Source organism: Leuresthes tenuis, unplaced genomic scaffold (assembly GCF_036924035.1).
Source record: "Leuresthes tenuis unplaced genomic scaffold, fLeuTen1.0.hap1 SCAF_2, whole genome shotgun sequence".
Classification (NCBI taxonomy): Eukaryota; Metazoa; Chordata; class Actinopteri; order Atheriniformes; family Atherinopsidae; genus Leuresthes; species Leuresthes tenuis.
In genome coordinates, this window is record NW_027325356.1 from 24,202,987 (window position 1) to 24,219,819 (window position 16,833).

Below are 16,833 nucleotides of genomic sequence, written 5' to 3' on the forward strand. Positions count from 1 at the left end.
CTTTCAAAGGTGGCTCTGTGTGAGGCTGTTGAGGGTTTCCTGTGGCTGGCCTCGGGGAGCTGTCAGATGCTCGTGAAGGAGCCAACAGGGCTGCCATAAGCCTGAAAAGAGTGCCTGCTGCACACAGCATGCCAGTAATTACTCTATTGAACTGAATAATTACATTAGATATATAAAGAAATGATCATTTTACCCCGTTGACTGGCCTACAAAAAAAGCCAGTTATGTCATTATGTCACTGATAAACTTCTCTTCAAACAGGCATGGCCTTACTGAAATTAGTAGTTAGCTAGTTTTCAGCAGTGACTGCTCTTAAAAATGTTCTTCAGCTAACATGATGTGGTTTACCTACACAGCGGTTAACCCCTTCTCATTCTGAAAAAATTTGCCTAACATGCCAAACCATGGCATGTTCAAGTAAATTGAGAGTTGTTCCAGAACAAAATAGAGTACAGGCTTGATTTTGGTCTCTTTTGGGACGTAACGCACATTTTTCTTTTTCCCTGAAACATGCATAATCTGTATTACAGAGACAGAGAGAAATATCTCCTCTGGCCTAAGAAATATGTTTTTTGTGAACAGATGCCTATACATGACTGCACTTGTGGCCTGTTAAAAACAAAAACAAAAACAATCATTTGTCATTCGTGTCAGGATACTAATGATAAGCAGTACAATTATGCCATTATATCTGCTATGTAGCAGAAGACAGGACGAGAGAAGGAGGGTGGGGGCAGACAGTAGGCTTGGTGTATTTCTGTGTTCAGCATTTCATTCCCCCGATGACTGCAGCCTAATCCCTTGAGGCTCCTTCCTTACTTAGGAAATACTTCCTTCCACCTGAATGACAGAAGTGATTTGTCTTCTCCAAGCAACTATGGTGAAACAGAGAAGAACAACACAAAGAGGACCATCCTAGAGAGCTGCAGATCAATAAAAACATCACAAACAAATGTGATATCATTAAAACTGCACTATTTTTGTATTGCAGTTTTAGTTTCTTGTCACCATCGGTGGTAGAAAGTATTCATTTTCCTAATTCGTGCCTGGTTTAGCCTTAAACTGGACATCTGAGTTACTGAAAGAATCCTGGTTTAACTGGAGGGCTACTTCCAGAAAAAGAATCAATTACTGCCAAAAACATTCACTTGACTTACCACTAAATTTAGGTACCATGGTTTGGGTGGAGAGTCTTTTTCTGCACACTGCCAACTTAAAGCATTTCTTAAGCTGTACAGTCAGCTCTCCTGCATAAACATCAAATCACCCTGCAAGTCTTTCCACTGTTCAACACTATGTAAAATCTATAAAAGGAAAAAAACATGGTTTAAATCTGTCATAAAGGCTTCCTGTTGAGCAGAGCACAGAATCATCTAATCTCGAAAATGGCCTTAGGACAACAGCCAGTAGCCATAAATCTCCATTTCAAACAGGCACACAGGAGACAATGTAAAGTGCTGACAAGAGGGTGTATTTTTAGGGCACATCTCTATGCAGCGAGTGGCTGCAGTGCAGTCTACAGTGAACATGTGTATGTTTAAATGGACAGAGACTAATTGTGAGGTAGAGAAAGACAAGCATGCACAACTACCGATGTCCACTTAAAGGACGTATCAAGGATTAGAAAAGGTGTGACAACTGAAAAGGATATCCTGAACAGATGTATGCTAAACACATACACACACATGCCAACAGTGAAGCAGAATCAGCAGTTCGTTTCAAACAAGCAGTTTAAAAAAAAAAAGCTATTTATGGAAAAAGACAGCAGTGAATGTACATACTTTTGGTTTTGTGATTCTAAATCAATGACACAAAGCAAAAGAGAAAAGAAGTTGACCACTGTTTCAATTCTGAAGTTTCATTTATCAGGACATAATAAAAAAAATCTGGTTTTTATCAGGTCTTAGAATGAGGTGGTACAGACAGATGAACAGCAACGCTGATATATTACACAGTCTTATTATTTATTTAATAAAAACTAAGTTTTGGCAGTTTGCCTGTCTGGAGCATTCATATGTGTGTTAACACAATATATTTGGTGAAAACCAAACACAGCGTATAAGAACAAACACCTCATAACAACTTTTAGACACTGTGGTGGAGGGTTGATGGTTTGGGCTTGTTTTGCAGCCACAGGACCTGGACATCTTACAGTCACTGAGTTGACCATGAATCCTCAGTTCGAGAGTCATATGTGAAGCCATCTGCCTTACGGCTAAAGCTCGGCTGAAATTGGGTCATGCAGTAGAACAATGATTCCACACACAGCAGCAAATCTACTATAGAATGGCTGAAAAAAAGAAAATTTCAATTAACTGAAGTAACTTTGTGAAGAGAAGAGCACAAAAATTTGCCCACATAATGTGAGAGACCGACAGCGTCATACAGCAAACGATTACGATTACTACTGCTAAAGATGGTTCTGCAACCTGTTGAATCGTGTGGGGCACTTAGTTTTTACACTCACTGCTTCTGCTTTGGTTTTTGTTAAATAATTTAATTAAACAATTAAATAATTGAAAGAGGATATACTTTTTTTTCACGAGTCTATATTTCATGGCAAATAATAACTTATTTAGAAGATTGAGACTGAGAATTGAAGTGAAGAAAGTTTACTGAAAAAATTAGCATTTAGCAGTCAAATTTTAGATATATAAAATACATGTATACAATGTATATTCATACTTTCAGAACATAAATAAACCCTGTTATGTTTCTATAGTAAAGCTAATCTTAGTTCAACAAAGCACCATCCTCTGGCTTTTGAAGTGTAACTGGGACACAGGGCGTGTTTGTATCAGAATGGTAATGTATTCACTTTCTTTTGCTTTAAACAATGTTAGAAATCCAAGGGCCAACTCTCAGCTCAAAAAACGCCTTCTCCATTTAGCTTATGCTGACCTCTCCTCATACCATTTCATTGTTTCCTCACAGCACAATTAACACTAAAGCTCCACCCAGCGAGAAATCAAGAGTGGTTTCTACAATATCGTATGTGGACCATACAGGGTGTTTAACCTTGCCTTTAGGAGAATGTAGGTGGTGCTCTGCAGATTCAACACAGAGGCAGCTGAATTAAAGCCAGAGAAGCACATTTCTAAGTTGTTTTTTTTAAATGAAAATCAATTGAAAAAGAACAGTTTACAGGTTACATGAACAGCCGAGTCATGCTACAGTTCCATCTGTCCTGTTAACTGGACCACCGTACAGACACAGGAGGGAGATCAATTCATTGACCAAAGTATGTCCAACACCACATGGTTGTATCAGAAAATGTTTAAGAGATTCTGTTGTTGCTAACATAAACATTGTTGCTAACATCATAAATTTAAGTATGGCCGATTTGACAGCATAGACGTCTTTATGTTACAAAGCTAATTTTTACTTTAAGTTAATTATTTCGATGCTGCAGTGATAAAATCAACAACAATCTGGAAATGCTTGAGGCAACTCCAAGTTGACGGGAAGATTTTCAGTCACAGTTTCTGACACTTTTAGCTATCTTACAAAAGATAGAAAAATTGCTTTAGCAAAGGAAAGGAGAGGAATGGAAATTTAGTTTTCACAGAGGTCATATTTCATGCATTTTTTTTTTGGCTTTGAACAGCCATCCCAGTCACCAGAAAGTGAAATATTCACACTAGTGAACGGATTAAACAAAGAACATGTTCATTATTGAGCATTACAGATTCTGATAGTCAGAATTAGTTCCCCTCCACAGACCCAGAGTTTTTCCAGGCCTTTGGACTCATCTGCATGTCGCTCCATATGTAACCGTCGGATATGAAAGTGGTTTCATTTTATCATTGTCTTTTCAGTTATCTCTTTTCCCTCATCAGGCTCTGTCAGAAGGTACACACGTGCATTCTCTGAAGTGTCCATCAATTTCTGGACATTAAAAGAAAGGTAACAGGATTAGAAAAGTGCCTCGTATGTCTGACACAGGAGCCGCTATAGATGACAGAGGGAAAAAACAGCCACAGCTAGTCTGACATTGTGTCTCTGCCGTGGCCCAACGCCTTGACTGTTGAAGGGTATTGACTCCGAATAATCCTGCTTTCCTCCAAATCCTCATCCTCTGACTTCAAACACTGCGCAAAGACTTTCAATAGAACCTGGCATCCTCCCAACTTTCTCTCCTTCGGTCGGTCATTATTCTTCTTCTGTGCATTCTTTTTCCCCCTCTGTCCTCCCCTGGATCAACTGTCCAGCCTGGAACCACAAAGCCGAGCTCAGATTCTGTGGGAAGAGAGAGGCCCTTGCAATGGCTAACATGCATACACACTCACATGTATACACACACGCACTAACACTCCTCTGGTAGGACTGACAGCAAAAAGGGGATGGCTGTAGACCTTGAGGACAAAGAGGCTGTTAAATGAAAGGAGCAGAGAGCAGGTTGGAATAGATTTAAAGGCCAGTTGTGAGGATTTGCAAAATAAATCTTTTTTTTTTTTTTTTTTAAGTTTTTAAGTTTTTAAAAATCCAACTCTGCAAGGTGAGTCACAACTGGAACCTGTTTTAGATACATTCATCGCTTTTTAATGTTTGACAAAAGGAACTAATGGTTTGCTACTGGACAAAGTACAGCTGATGCTTATAGTAAGCCATAAACCAGAGTAATGGGTGCATTGAAATTTCAACCTGAAAAGGAAAAAGCTAAAGAATAATGAAGGCTTTTTCATTTCATTCTGAGAGGAGCAAGAATTTGGGCACCACATCTCACAGCAGCTCATCTATTTGTCTGCAGAGACACTTCACTCATCACCACAAATGTAAACTTTGTGGGAGCACTAAATGAAACATAAGTACATTAAAAGAGTCGTGTCTGATCCAAGAGCCAAAAACATCTAAACAACTGGCCGCCAATTCATCAAGAAGGTATTGAAATATATTTTACAGGATAAGTTATAACTCAGCAGTCAGGTCATTAGGAGTAATTCAGAGGGAAATATGAACGCATGTACAACATTTCAGGGCAATTCATCTAATACGTTTTCCACCACTTGCCACCAGATTAAAATATCTCCACAAAAAGCTAACTGATGGGGAGACTTTGCCATCCTTCCAAAAATGTTGACACAACAAAAAGAAAAAAAGAAAGCTACAAAAAGATGCTGTGGTGGTATTTTGTGCACCAACCCCCTTTCATTGTGTAAAATCGGTATCTTTTTCATCATTACTGTAGCATTAAGTTTTCTTTCATAACACTTTTTATATGATACACCAAAAAGCCAGCCTGCTGTTTTATGAGAGTAACATGAGGGAAGCTCATTTCCAAGACAAAGGATCCTAAAATGCAGAGTCCTATAAAAAGCTGCATTTTTTCCCTGACTGAGGCGAGCAGCCAATTGGTGACAAACATAGAAATTTTACTGGAAGCTAACACTGTACTGCTGAAGCCAGTGATTCAGAGCTGCCCAGGGCTGGTAACAGCACAACATATGGCGAGAATGACTGTTTTGAACCTGTGATTCTTGGAGAAATGTGGACTGCAAAGGGATAGTAAGTTAAATAGAATATATTTGACACTGCTTTTATAATACTTTGTTGCACAATATTCCTTAAAGAGTGTCCTGGTAATCACACAAAATTAATAAAGTAAACAGGCCAGAACTTTCATTATGCGCATTTAACATAGAACCCTTTCAATGACAAAACAATACAACAGTTTGGGCTCATGGGTCCACAGCAAAATACTCAAAAAACACAGTGTAATGGATAGATATATCTTATTTACTTACTCACATTAGGAATGTAGTCTTAAATGGTTACTGGACAAAATGGTTAAATAAATGTGTAAAACAAGGATATAAAGAGTCACTACAATGAATTTCAGCCTTAAATGGCCCTCTAATAATAAAGATAAGTTTTTTTTAATAAACTCTCTGTTGAGGACAAAGAAAGAAAGCAGGACCTGTCTTCAGGCCCAAACAAACTCAATTAATATTGGGCTTGGAAGCCCTAGAAAGTTCCCCAGTTGGTAATCCAACAATGTCTCAAGGGACTATCCAGAAAGCTAGTAGACCTATTCTGCAAGAGAATTGTTCATACTCTAAATAGATCTGACAGTGATGTACATTTTCAGTGAAGATAAAAGAGGATGGAAAAGGAAGGTAGCATAATGTTTGAAGCAGATCCTCCTTGTTATAGTGACCTTATACTTGATAGAACTTAGTTAAAATAACAAGAGGCTTTCTGAATAAACATAAAAGCCACAGGATTGACAACACCCAGTCTGAGACGCAGACCTGTCTACAAGACTGTCTGCAGACATGTCAAGGAGGTTTGCCCATAAGATAATGACACAGCACATTTAGTGGTGCTTGTTAGTATGTGAATCCCATCAAACGTTCTGCATTTCTGCATGAACTGACCTAAAACATTAGCTTTGTGACAAAGCCATCCCAGTCATTCACTTCCCCATCAATATTGTAGCCAATTGGTGGACTTCAATGTAATAAGAAAGCATCGACTCTTATATCTCTTCATATTTTCTTCAAACATATGACACTTTTTAGCACAGTTACATTGCAGTTAAACACTTCACAAAACCAAATTGTCACAGCTTTTTCATAGTCTAAAAATGATTTCATCTCTATGTTGTAACAGCACTGGATGTACTTAGAAGCTAGCATAATGGAAGGACTAAGTTAAGTTGAACTCCCTGGCTGACAATATTCAATTTTGTCTGCTTCTTCAACCACATTATAAATACTTTTTCCATGGGGTTTAAACCCAGGATGTTGTGGTTTACAGGGGCGTGAGCCAACTGTGTTCTGACTTCACTTGACTTAAACAGAATTTCTCCACTGAAACACAAACTCTGCCACAGAAAATCATTTAAAAAATGTACATTATATGACTCATCAGCAGCAGTCAAAAAGACTTTGTACCCCCCTTGCTGTGCGCTAAACTGACAATTGACTGTGTTCCCCTCTCGCTCAAGCTGTGGGGCCACCCACATTATGTTCTTTTCTCAATTCGGTGAAAGATGGGCAGTGGATCCTTTAAATGCCGGTAAACAGAAGCACAATTAGCATTTATGGGGGTAAATCACAAATCCTGAAAAACAACAGGCTAGCTTTCCACTTGAGAGATTCCAGTAGTGAGCGCTGCCCGTTTAATCCTGCATTCAACTGCACCACTTGAGCTCCTGAAAAAGCAGAAGCTCGCAATTAGAAGCAATACCAATAAAAAAGGAAATGCTGACTGCCTCTGTCTGTTGGATTCCTGTGTTTCCCGATGACTTCAACTTTGTTTTTTCTTGCCAGACCCAAAACCTAAATGACACACTGACTGGAAGGAAGACCACAAGCCACAGAGTGTTAATGGTAGCAGCAGTTCATGCCACAGACGTTCAAGAAACAGGAGAAGGAGCATTAAACTTATAACAGCAAGTCTCAACTTGTTCATCAAGTGGTTGAGTCGAACCGGTGGAGACTTCGAGCTGAAAAATGGGAAACTGAGCCATGTCCATTTTTACATTTCAGCTTTGCACACAATTCTGACTTTGTTCTTGTTGAATACTTACTACTGCAACTGTACAATCGTGCAAAACGTGTTTTAAAAAAAACACTTTTGCTTTCATTCAAATATTAGTTATTTTTCCAGTTTTTAAAGAGACATCACTTGGACATGATATAGTTATGCAACTGCTCTGTGTGCATCACAAATCCTTGCTGGTCCTTTAGCTTTGCTCTGCAGTAGAAAAGACTGAAATCACAGTGTAAAAACGTCTGCTTTGTAATAGAATAGAAATAAGTGTTGAAATAAAACAATGAAGAATGTCCAGTGCAACTTCGGCTCAGGCTTCTTCGTCTTTATTATATTTTATCATTTTCGGTGCTTTGCCCTCTTTGTCATAAAAATCAAATTTTATCCCTTCACCCTCAAGATTAATTTCCAACAATTGGCATTCAACCTCTCCGAGCACCGTTGGACAGCATGCACGTCCATCAACATTGGTTAAATACCCCAAATCCTTCACTCTGCTTGGGGTAAGATCGATGCAGACTGATACCCATGTACTGCTATGAATGAGGTCTTAGATGTGGTCAAAACTACTCTAGTGTTTGTGCATGCATGGAGCCAGATCATCATCTCAGCTAAACTGACTCAAATCCACTTAAAAGGCACCAATTATCTCATATTATCTCAAGTGATAAATCCTTGGACATACAAATGCAAAAACCCTCAAGAGTTAGGCAGTCTCTGCTGAGATTTCAGGAAGACTCCAGGAAATAACAGCAGACATAAATACAGGCCCAGTGCATAGTTTCCCATTTGAGTATGGATTAATAAACAAGATTTGTGTGCTAATTAGTGTGCTTTACATCCATTTGAAGGAGGTTTTGAGCTTGAATAACAAAACTTTATATTGACATTGCAAGTAAATTTGTTTTATCCCTTCTGGATGTTTGTTTGTACTGAATCCTGCCACTGCAACAGCTATTACACATTCTTGATTATTTCATCTACAAACATTCAAGAATCCTCCCTACAGTAGGTGCCTTGCAAGACTCTCCCCGGAAAACAGTTCTTCAGATCGTCGCTTCTCCCAGTGGACGGCATTCCTTTGATCTCGTGTTCTCAGACAGTTGTGCTGCGATTTCAACAGCCGTCCTCAGACATTCTCTCAGGCATCTCAACAGCTGATTCATCGTGTGCTCTGTTTGACTTTTATACGACTTGTGTCCGACGGGGCGCTGGGATCGCACAGATTGGTTGCCATGGATGTGGGACAAACCTGCACAGTATTTTTTTAAAAACCTCCCCTGAAGCCCTGCTCAGCAGGCTGCATATTTGTGCGTTGTGTGGACAAAGTGCAGAAACCTCACGGACTCTAAATGAAAACATGCAGTCCTGAGAGGTTTACTGACACCTAGACCTGCAGGGAAAAAAGTGAAGTGCTGAAGAGCTCAAAGACCGTCTGCTGACGATAAGAGAGCATCTTCGTCTTTATTCTTTCTATTTTTTCCATCCCAGTTACTCTGTTATCTATTGGCCGTGAAATGACCTAAGAGACGGCAGTCAGGTTCATTTAAGGATGAGATATTGATGTACATTTCTCTGAAGGAAAGAGAAAAATGGAATTAACCTTTGCTGTGAGATGAGCTGCACTTTGAAGCGCTACTCAACAGTGCTTGCTTTCACAATCTGAGGTGCTCATTTTGTTAAAGTATTGAGCGTTTATCGTAAATAAAAGACCCCCTTGAAGATGTTAACGGGGGCCCCTTACAAGCACATAACCCTGAGCGTGCAAGTCTCCCAGGAAATAACATTTAAATAGCATTTTATGGGATTGTTTTATTTCTCACTGTCTCCTGAGAGTTTCAGACTGTTATGCAGCTACATTCCACTAATTTCTTCATCCCCTTCTCCCCTCAGCTGCATCATATAAAGAGGCCTAATTGAAGGCTTTGCACAAGACAAATGACCACATTAGCCGATACCCTTTTAACTCATCCTTCTTCCTGTCTGTGACTGCAACACATGATACACTCTTCTTGTTTTCTGTTGCATTCTTATATATGCAGTATATATAACATATTACAGTGTAGGCTGCCAATCATTACAAAACCTTCTATTGTACTTATACAATACACCCCATCCTTCCTGTAAAGAATGAACCTCGATTTTACTCCTGTACACCAGAAAAGTCTTGTGAACAGTCACGTGGAGCAATAATATTTCAAGTGTTTAGGATGCAAAATTGTTGTTTGTTTTTTTTGTTTTGTTTTTTTCCTATCTGTAAATTTCATAACCCTTTTTCTCTTCTATAAAAATCTCAAAACACTTCAAATAAAACCAGCATTGGCGCAAGATGAATAAGAAAACATTCCCTAATCAATTCTGCATCACTGAACACTCCCTAGATATGAACAATGGATTAAATGCTCAACTTGTGATTCTTTTGTCTGCACATGACCGACAAAAAAAAGGTTTCTTTTTCCACTCTATTGAGATCTAAGAACTTGCCAGACATTTCTGTCCCTCCGTGCTTCCCATACCTATTGTGCCACAGTGAGTCTTCTCCACGTGACAAAGAATCTTAAAGCATCTACTGCCAAACAGAACAATGCCACGTGGGTGGCATTGAGGGTGTGGGTGTGCATATGTGTGTGTCTGTGTGTGTGTGTGTGTGTGTGTGTGTGTGTGTGTGTGAGAGAAAGATGCAGATATTCGTTGCTGCGAGCCAAACAGTCTGAATCAACAAGTATCACCTTTTATCAGCACAAATTCATCCCATAGCAAGACAGTGTTCATCAGCTGGAGAGGAAACGTCTGGTTTGTGCAATTTGAATTAATTATTGTGTAAATATCTTTTCATATATGGTTAATACATTTCTATGCTTGATGCAGCCAGTCAAATCAAAGAGAGGCAATGTTGTCATGCAGCTGAAAGTATAACTTATTTAAAAGTCTTCTACAAAGTTTGAGACCTTGTAGAGTCGTGGTGAAATGCTTTTAGTGGGTCTCCATTTTGTTTGCATCACACGAGCAAACAAACGTGCAGGGATGGAGGGGGTGGAGGGCCACAGAGTGGGGAGGGATGTTGGAGCTTAGAAATCAAGACAAACAAACACACCAACAGGTGTGAGAAAATTGAAAATTGTCATCAAATTGATAAATAATGCAGATATTTGTTTATTGCAGTCCCAGTTTGGTCTAGAATTTGACAAATGAAATCAGCTAAGCAACAATGAATGGAATAGTCAGAGCTGTGATGCTGCAGCTGTAAATAACTAAAGGTCTAATGCCGCTTGTATCGCGCAGGACATATGTTGGAAATGGCAGCTGTGTTTGTTGACTGATGCTAGCTGATGTTAACAGGGAACTCTGTTTGGTTTGGCAAGAGAGAGCACTGGCTCCTATTCCACGGACGAAACCACGTGAGTGCCACTCATTCAGTGTGTATTTTCAAACAGTTACCAGCTCCCGCAGCCTTGCTTGACTTACTGCCATGTTTGATTAAAAACCTCAGCACCTCAACTGTTACAAGACCTGCAATAGGCAGAAAGAAAACACAACTTCAGGAATATAAATAGGAGTCTAAACTTGTGATATTCTACAGCTCTGTGCAAAAGTCTTGAGCTTCCAAGGAGCCAGACTTTCTTGTAATCTTTTAAAGTGGTCTTTAGCAACACTTCTCCGGCCTTTCTGAAGCGGTCTTCCCATTTTTTTCTTTGGACATTGGCTGCTTTTTCCCTCATCTGCAGTCCAGTCCTTGTACTTGACCATTTTCAGAGTAATGGGCTTCTTTTGTTTATTAAGCCACTTAACACTAGCCTATGAAACATTAAGGAATAATAAAAAAATAAAAAAATCAAGGGATGAATCAGTGGTGTATCTAGCAAAGAACCAAATTCAAAAATGTATCTTTAGGTACTTAGTTACAAGCAGTCTGATTAAAGACACATCATTTGTTCCATTCTTTTAAGTTTACGAAAAATGCCAAAAATAACTATAGTTTGCCAGACATAGAACGGTATTTTTGCTGCAACAAGGTGATCCCCAAAGAGCCATTAGCTGACAACAGGACATATCTCAGCGTAGTTGGCAGTGTGCTGTTTAAGAAAAGGAAAACTGAACAAGTGGAGGATAAAAGAAAAAGTGCCAGGCCTGAAATAAAATTCCTCAGCAGATTGGAAAGAATCTGATAAAGCCCTGAAGCAGGACCTGAGAGATGAATCTGGACCTTCAGCTGATCCATCTACTTCTCACTGAAGCCTCATCCGAAATGGTCTTTGCAGAAGGTTGGCTGTCAAGAAGCCATTTTTAAGGAAGGGAAACAAGGAGAAAAAGCTGAGGATTTACCAAATGACTCAAGAACTGAACTAAAAATCAGTGGAGACAGGTTTTATTGACTCATCCCCAGAGCTCAACATTACTGAAGCAGTGTGGCATCATCTTGACAGAGAACAGAACAAAAGGCAGCCAATGTCCAAAGAAGAGCTTTGGGATGTCCTTCAAGAAGCCTGGAGAACTATTCCTGAAGGCTGCTTAAATAAATTACAAGAAATCTTGTTTATGAGGGTTCAGGCTGTGTCTGTTTTTGCCATACATATTGTATTTCATTTTCAATAAATCACTGCACCCATTTCCCATTGTCCTGGAAATACACAAAGAAAAAAAAATTAAGGGTGGCTTCAGACATATATGTCAGTGAAATCAGACATATAAATATCAATATAAAGCAGCTTATTCCACCAGTTTGTTTTTAAATCCATTTCAGAGTCACCTTCTTGCTACTTAGATCACATAATGTGAATGAATCTATCAGAACAGTCCACAACAAAGGCAATTTAACTAATCTCTGAGTAGTAATTGCAGAAAATAAAGATACTGAGTTTAGTCAAATTAGATATTGTTGTGTTAAAAGATTTACATTTTGTGTATCAGCTGGTTTGGGGATAAGTGCTATAGGCTGGGTCAACCAGTTGACTTTTATGATGAAAGAAATGTTTTTAACTTAGTTTTAACAGCATTTTAGATGTGCCATGCATCATAAACTTAAAAAATGAAGCGACAGTAAGCATTTCATTACAAGTTCAAAGCACAAACAAGCAGATGAAGCGTCTGAAGACAAAAACAAGGCAATGCCCCTGCTCACCGCAGCTGAAACACTGTGATCATGCAAGACTCTCCTATAAATCATTCGACTTTCAGGGGAGGATAACAGCCTGCCCTTTAAACTGAGAGGCATCGTTAAAGTGAATTGGCTTAATGATACGTCTGAGGTCGTATGTTGAACTCATAAGTTCTGTATTTGTTGCCCACCCATTTCAGCCATCATACGACGGCTATCAGCTTGAGTGAGAGAAACAACCCACACTGGGCAGGTAGAGCACACAGACAGAGGCAAGTCGCAACCTGCAAGTCAATGCTGAGTGAAAGAATGGCGAGAAATGGTACATAACACAGGCATGGATGTCCACTTCAGCCCATCTAAAGAAGGGTCAATAATGGAGGAACTGTGATCTAGTTCCCTGAATACAAGAGTTGTATACATTCTAAGCTGCAGTGTAACAGGACACCTTCCCCAGGAAGAGAAGCTATTAGTAAAAAAAACATTTAATATCCCTGACAGACATTTATCCTACAGACACCCCCCCCCCCCCCCCCCCGCAAGCCTCTAACAGGAACAGTCAGCATATCTAATCTGAAGATCAGATGGTAGTGGGAGATCTAGAGGGAGGACAGACTATGTTTGCTCTGAAGTGGAGCCTCACACAAACACACACCCCGACTCATCCACCGTCTCAACAACACCCACACAAGCTCCAGCTCCTCGAAGTACACTCCATTACACACAAACATCTGCACATACACAATACATCTACAGGATAAGCATGTGCACGTTTTGTTTGTACACCTACAGAAGGGAAGAAAAGCAATTACCTTGGAAAGCAGCCACGTTGCGCGATATGAGAAACTTTAGGGGGGAGCTGTACATCTGCAGTAGGTTCTGGATGTCTCTCCGGGCCGCCACCTGGTACTTCTCCTCCATCTTTTTGGTGCAGCACGTCAGGTTCTTGGACGTGCACACCTGCAGATCGGAACCTGAAAATGGTAGATGAAATGATGGGATCTTAAGACATAAGCAGCTGCTAGCAAGAATAAAATCAGACTAAACTAAGTAGGAGGGTGACTAACTTTCAATATTTAGCTTTTTTTGTGTAGGTTCTACCAACCACATTTTGTCTCTTCTTTAACATTGTTGTCAGACACAGATAAGTAAAGAAAATACGCAGTGGTAGAAAACTACACAAATTGTATTTGCTTCTGGATTAAATCCATTTTGCTCTTACTTTTGTACCTGTACACCCAAAACAGGTAGATTTCCTCAACAAACACTTTCATCTAATGCCAAAACATGAAAGACAAAATCTTGGCATGAAAGGCATGTTGTCTTTGAGGTAAACACACCTGCTTTACACCTTTACAAGACAACCAAATCTGGTAGATTTGCCACCCTAAACTCACAGTTAAGTAAGGCTGAATATGAGGCTAAATAATACTGCTAAATTTGAAAGATTTTGGACAAATAAATCAGCTGATCCCATTAGCTGAAAGGTGATTACAGTTAATACTGTGAGGAACATGAACGTCTGAAACACACTGTGGCCCGATCAGTCTAATATTTGCTGAGGCATTCAAGTCATTAAGATCAACCTGCTGGTGAGCCAAGAAGAAAAGTCACTTAAATCAAGGGACTTTATTCTCTGGAAGCCATGGCGACAAATACTTCAAGTGATGTCGCCGTCTGGACCTTAAAGATGGGATAATCTACAGTTTATTGCCACATAGAGGCACAAAGAGAAGCAGGGGACAGCCACAACATAAAGAAATAACATGTAACTAACCAAAATTATCAAGAAATTGACAGTAATTCTGTTATTTCAAAGCCATGTTTCAGTGTGAACTTCATCAAACATCATGTAAAAGAATAAACAGTACTTGTATGTTTGTCTAAGGTCATTCTAAAAGAACATCTGAGCCAAGGAGTTATCGCCTGAATCAGGTGATGTCTTGAAATGTCCCCTACGAACAAATGTAAGCAATCTGCACACATATGGGCAATCAAAGCATCTTAAAGCGGACCTAAAACTCTGCAGAAGCCACTCAGACATGCCCAGGCAGAGTGAACAGTCTGCTTCTGGAGACGCTATCAACTCCCTGAAGGTTCAAGAGTGAGCAGAGAGCAGAGCAGGCGATGGCACACGTGATGGAATTCAAAGTCTTCCAGATAAGACAACATGAAAGCGCCCCGGGTCTTACATTTTTTAAACCTAAATTCATCCCAGACCTATTTCCATTTCCCACACTGCTGACGGGAGCACCTCTGGTTGAGGTGATACGTCCCTGTCTTGCTGCGTTTTGACCCCAACCGAAGGCTGTTGGCCACGTTTTAATCACACCATCTGCATCAAGTATGGAAACATCTCTCTCCGACACCTGGACTTTCTACAATTGAAAAACCTAGACTCAATCATAGATAACAGCTGGGATCACACTCAAGCTTCAACTATGCCTCTCATTACACATCTGATGAAGCAGATTAATCTGAATCTATCGAGGAAATGATAAATATTTTTCAACATCTAATGCATTTGGATGTGATAAACCTTTTGGCGGTTGGAGCTGCCAGAAAGATCATTAGTGGTGTAGTTTTAGAGAGAAGCAAGTTTATTTTTTAACTACCCGAGCCCCATTCTGCATGCAGTTTATGTCAGAGAATTTTTAGTTTGCAGTTATGAAACAGCTTTGAGCCTTAAATCAACACAGCCACACAGGCTCAATTAAATTGCAGGGGGAGCGATGGTGTTATAAGGGTCATTTAGAGGTTTAGGAGGTATTTGAGGGTTTTCTGTCAATGAAATCGGTTTCCCCACAGCAGCAGGGAAACAGGGTGACAAAGTTTATAGGCTGCAGTTTGTGGCAGGATGGCAGTCAACACCATTAAGCTTTACTTTTCCCAACAGGAGACGCAACAGCGAGCCACTCAGTCACTGACAGCCCCTATGAAATGTCCACACCCATAAGTCCCCACAAGATCTTACACAGAATTACCATGTGTGGTGCTTAGAAAGTTAAGTGAGGCCGAGTTTGCAGAACTTTACACAAAATAAGTCCTGTTTATCCCTGCAAGCCACTTATCTGCTGTAAACACCCAAAAGAGGGAGGAGAGTTTCTTTTTCTTCTCAACCAACAAGTAATCCCAGAAACTGTAATTCCATGTGTCATGGGGTTAAAAAGGCATGACTTGCACTAACTCAGGCACTGCAGCTAAATCAATTAAACAGACTGCTCAGCAAAAACAAACAAACACACACACATAAGTTTTTAGTGCTCAATATTTACTGTGCACCCAAACAAAAAGTTATTTCCCCCATTCCCTCAAAATGTCCTTTTTAGTTGCCTTGCCCCAGTCTTTATCATAGTTATTATAGCTACACACACCCCTGCAGTGTGTTTAAAAGGCGGGTTTTATAACTAGTACTTAAAGAGGCTGGAAAATGACAGTTTCAACGCTAAAAGCAGTTAATGAGCCATCCTGGAGGATTTTTGTTGAAGTTCTCCAAATCCATAGTTGCTGTTTAGATTATAGACTATGACAATTTTAACATGGAAAGGACAGCATAAATATCTGTATGCTTCTGTGCAAATTTGACTGTTCTACCTACCTTGTCTGGGACTTAAAGGCAATAAGTGATTTGATCCGATTTGCCGGAGTTGAAAAACTTTGCGCACTTCGTCGCATTTGTTTGGGCTGCTGAGTCCTGATCCGCAGCAACACGCGAGGAGGAAAACGCAGCACGTCCACGGCACGCACATTTTTAAATACAATCCTAGGTTAGTAATCCCAGGAAAATTAAACCTGTATCGAAGTTAGAATTCCTCCTTGACTTAAACTCCAGCAGGTATCAGGTGAGTCCACATTTCAGGTTTCAGAAACCGGCGTCGATCGCGTAGAGTTTGTGTTTCCCTCCGGAAAAACCTTTAAATCCTGAGACCGACACGAAGTTTGCAGACACAAAACTGTGCGACTTATCAGTTTGAAAGCTGCATGTTGTCTCGAATTTGCTGGACAAGCGGCAGAGGCGGTACCGTGATGTTACCTGCAGTCCACTGCTGCATCCTCTGCGGGAGCGCAGCCGGGTAGCGCCACCCAGCGGCCAGGCCACCACTTTATGATCCGTGTATGTCGTGTTGGCCACAATTACTCCACAACGGAAGATGTTCAACAAAACTGGACTAGTATGTATCGTCTTGTTTCTTACTTTTGTGAAAAGTTTCAAATGTAATTTTTCCAGAAATGTACTGATT

The 16,833-nt window shown here is 40.0% G+C and overlaps 1 protein-coding gene across 1 annotated transcript in view; it reads right to left on the reverse strand.

Annotated features, from left to right (window-relative positions):
* The window catches only part of gpc5a (glypican 5a), a 142,175-nt gene extending 125,568 nt beyond the window's left edge, over positions 1-16,607 (reverse strand). Inside the window, exons 1-2 of the mRNA XM_072380757.1 lie at positions 16,191-16,607; positions 13,405-13,566 (exon numbers count right to left, since the gene is read on the reverse strand). Of these exons, the coding sequence (XP_072236858.1) occupies positions 13,405-13,566; positions 16,191-16,341 (313 nt within the window). The 5' untranslated portion in view covers positions 16,342-16,607. The remainder of the gene's footprint in view (positions 1-13,404; positions 13,567-16,190) is intronic.
* Positions 16,608-16,833: the final 226 nt, after the last annotated feature.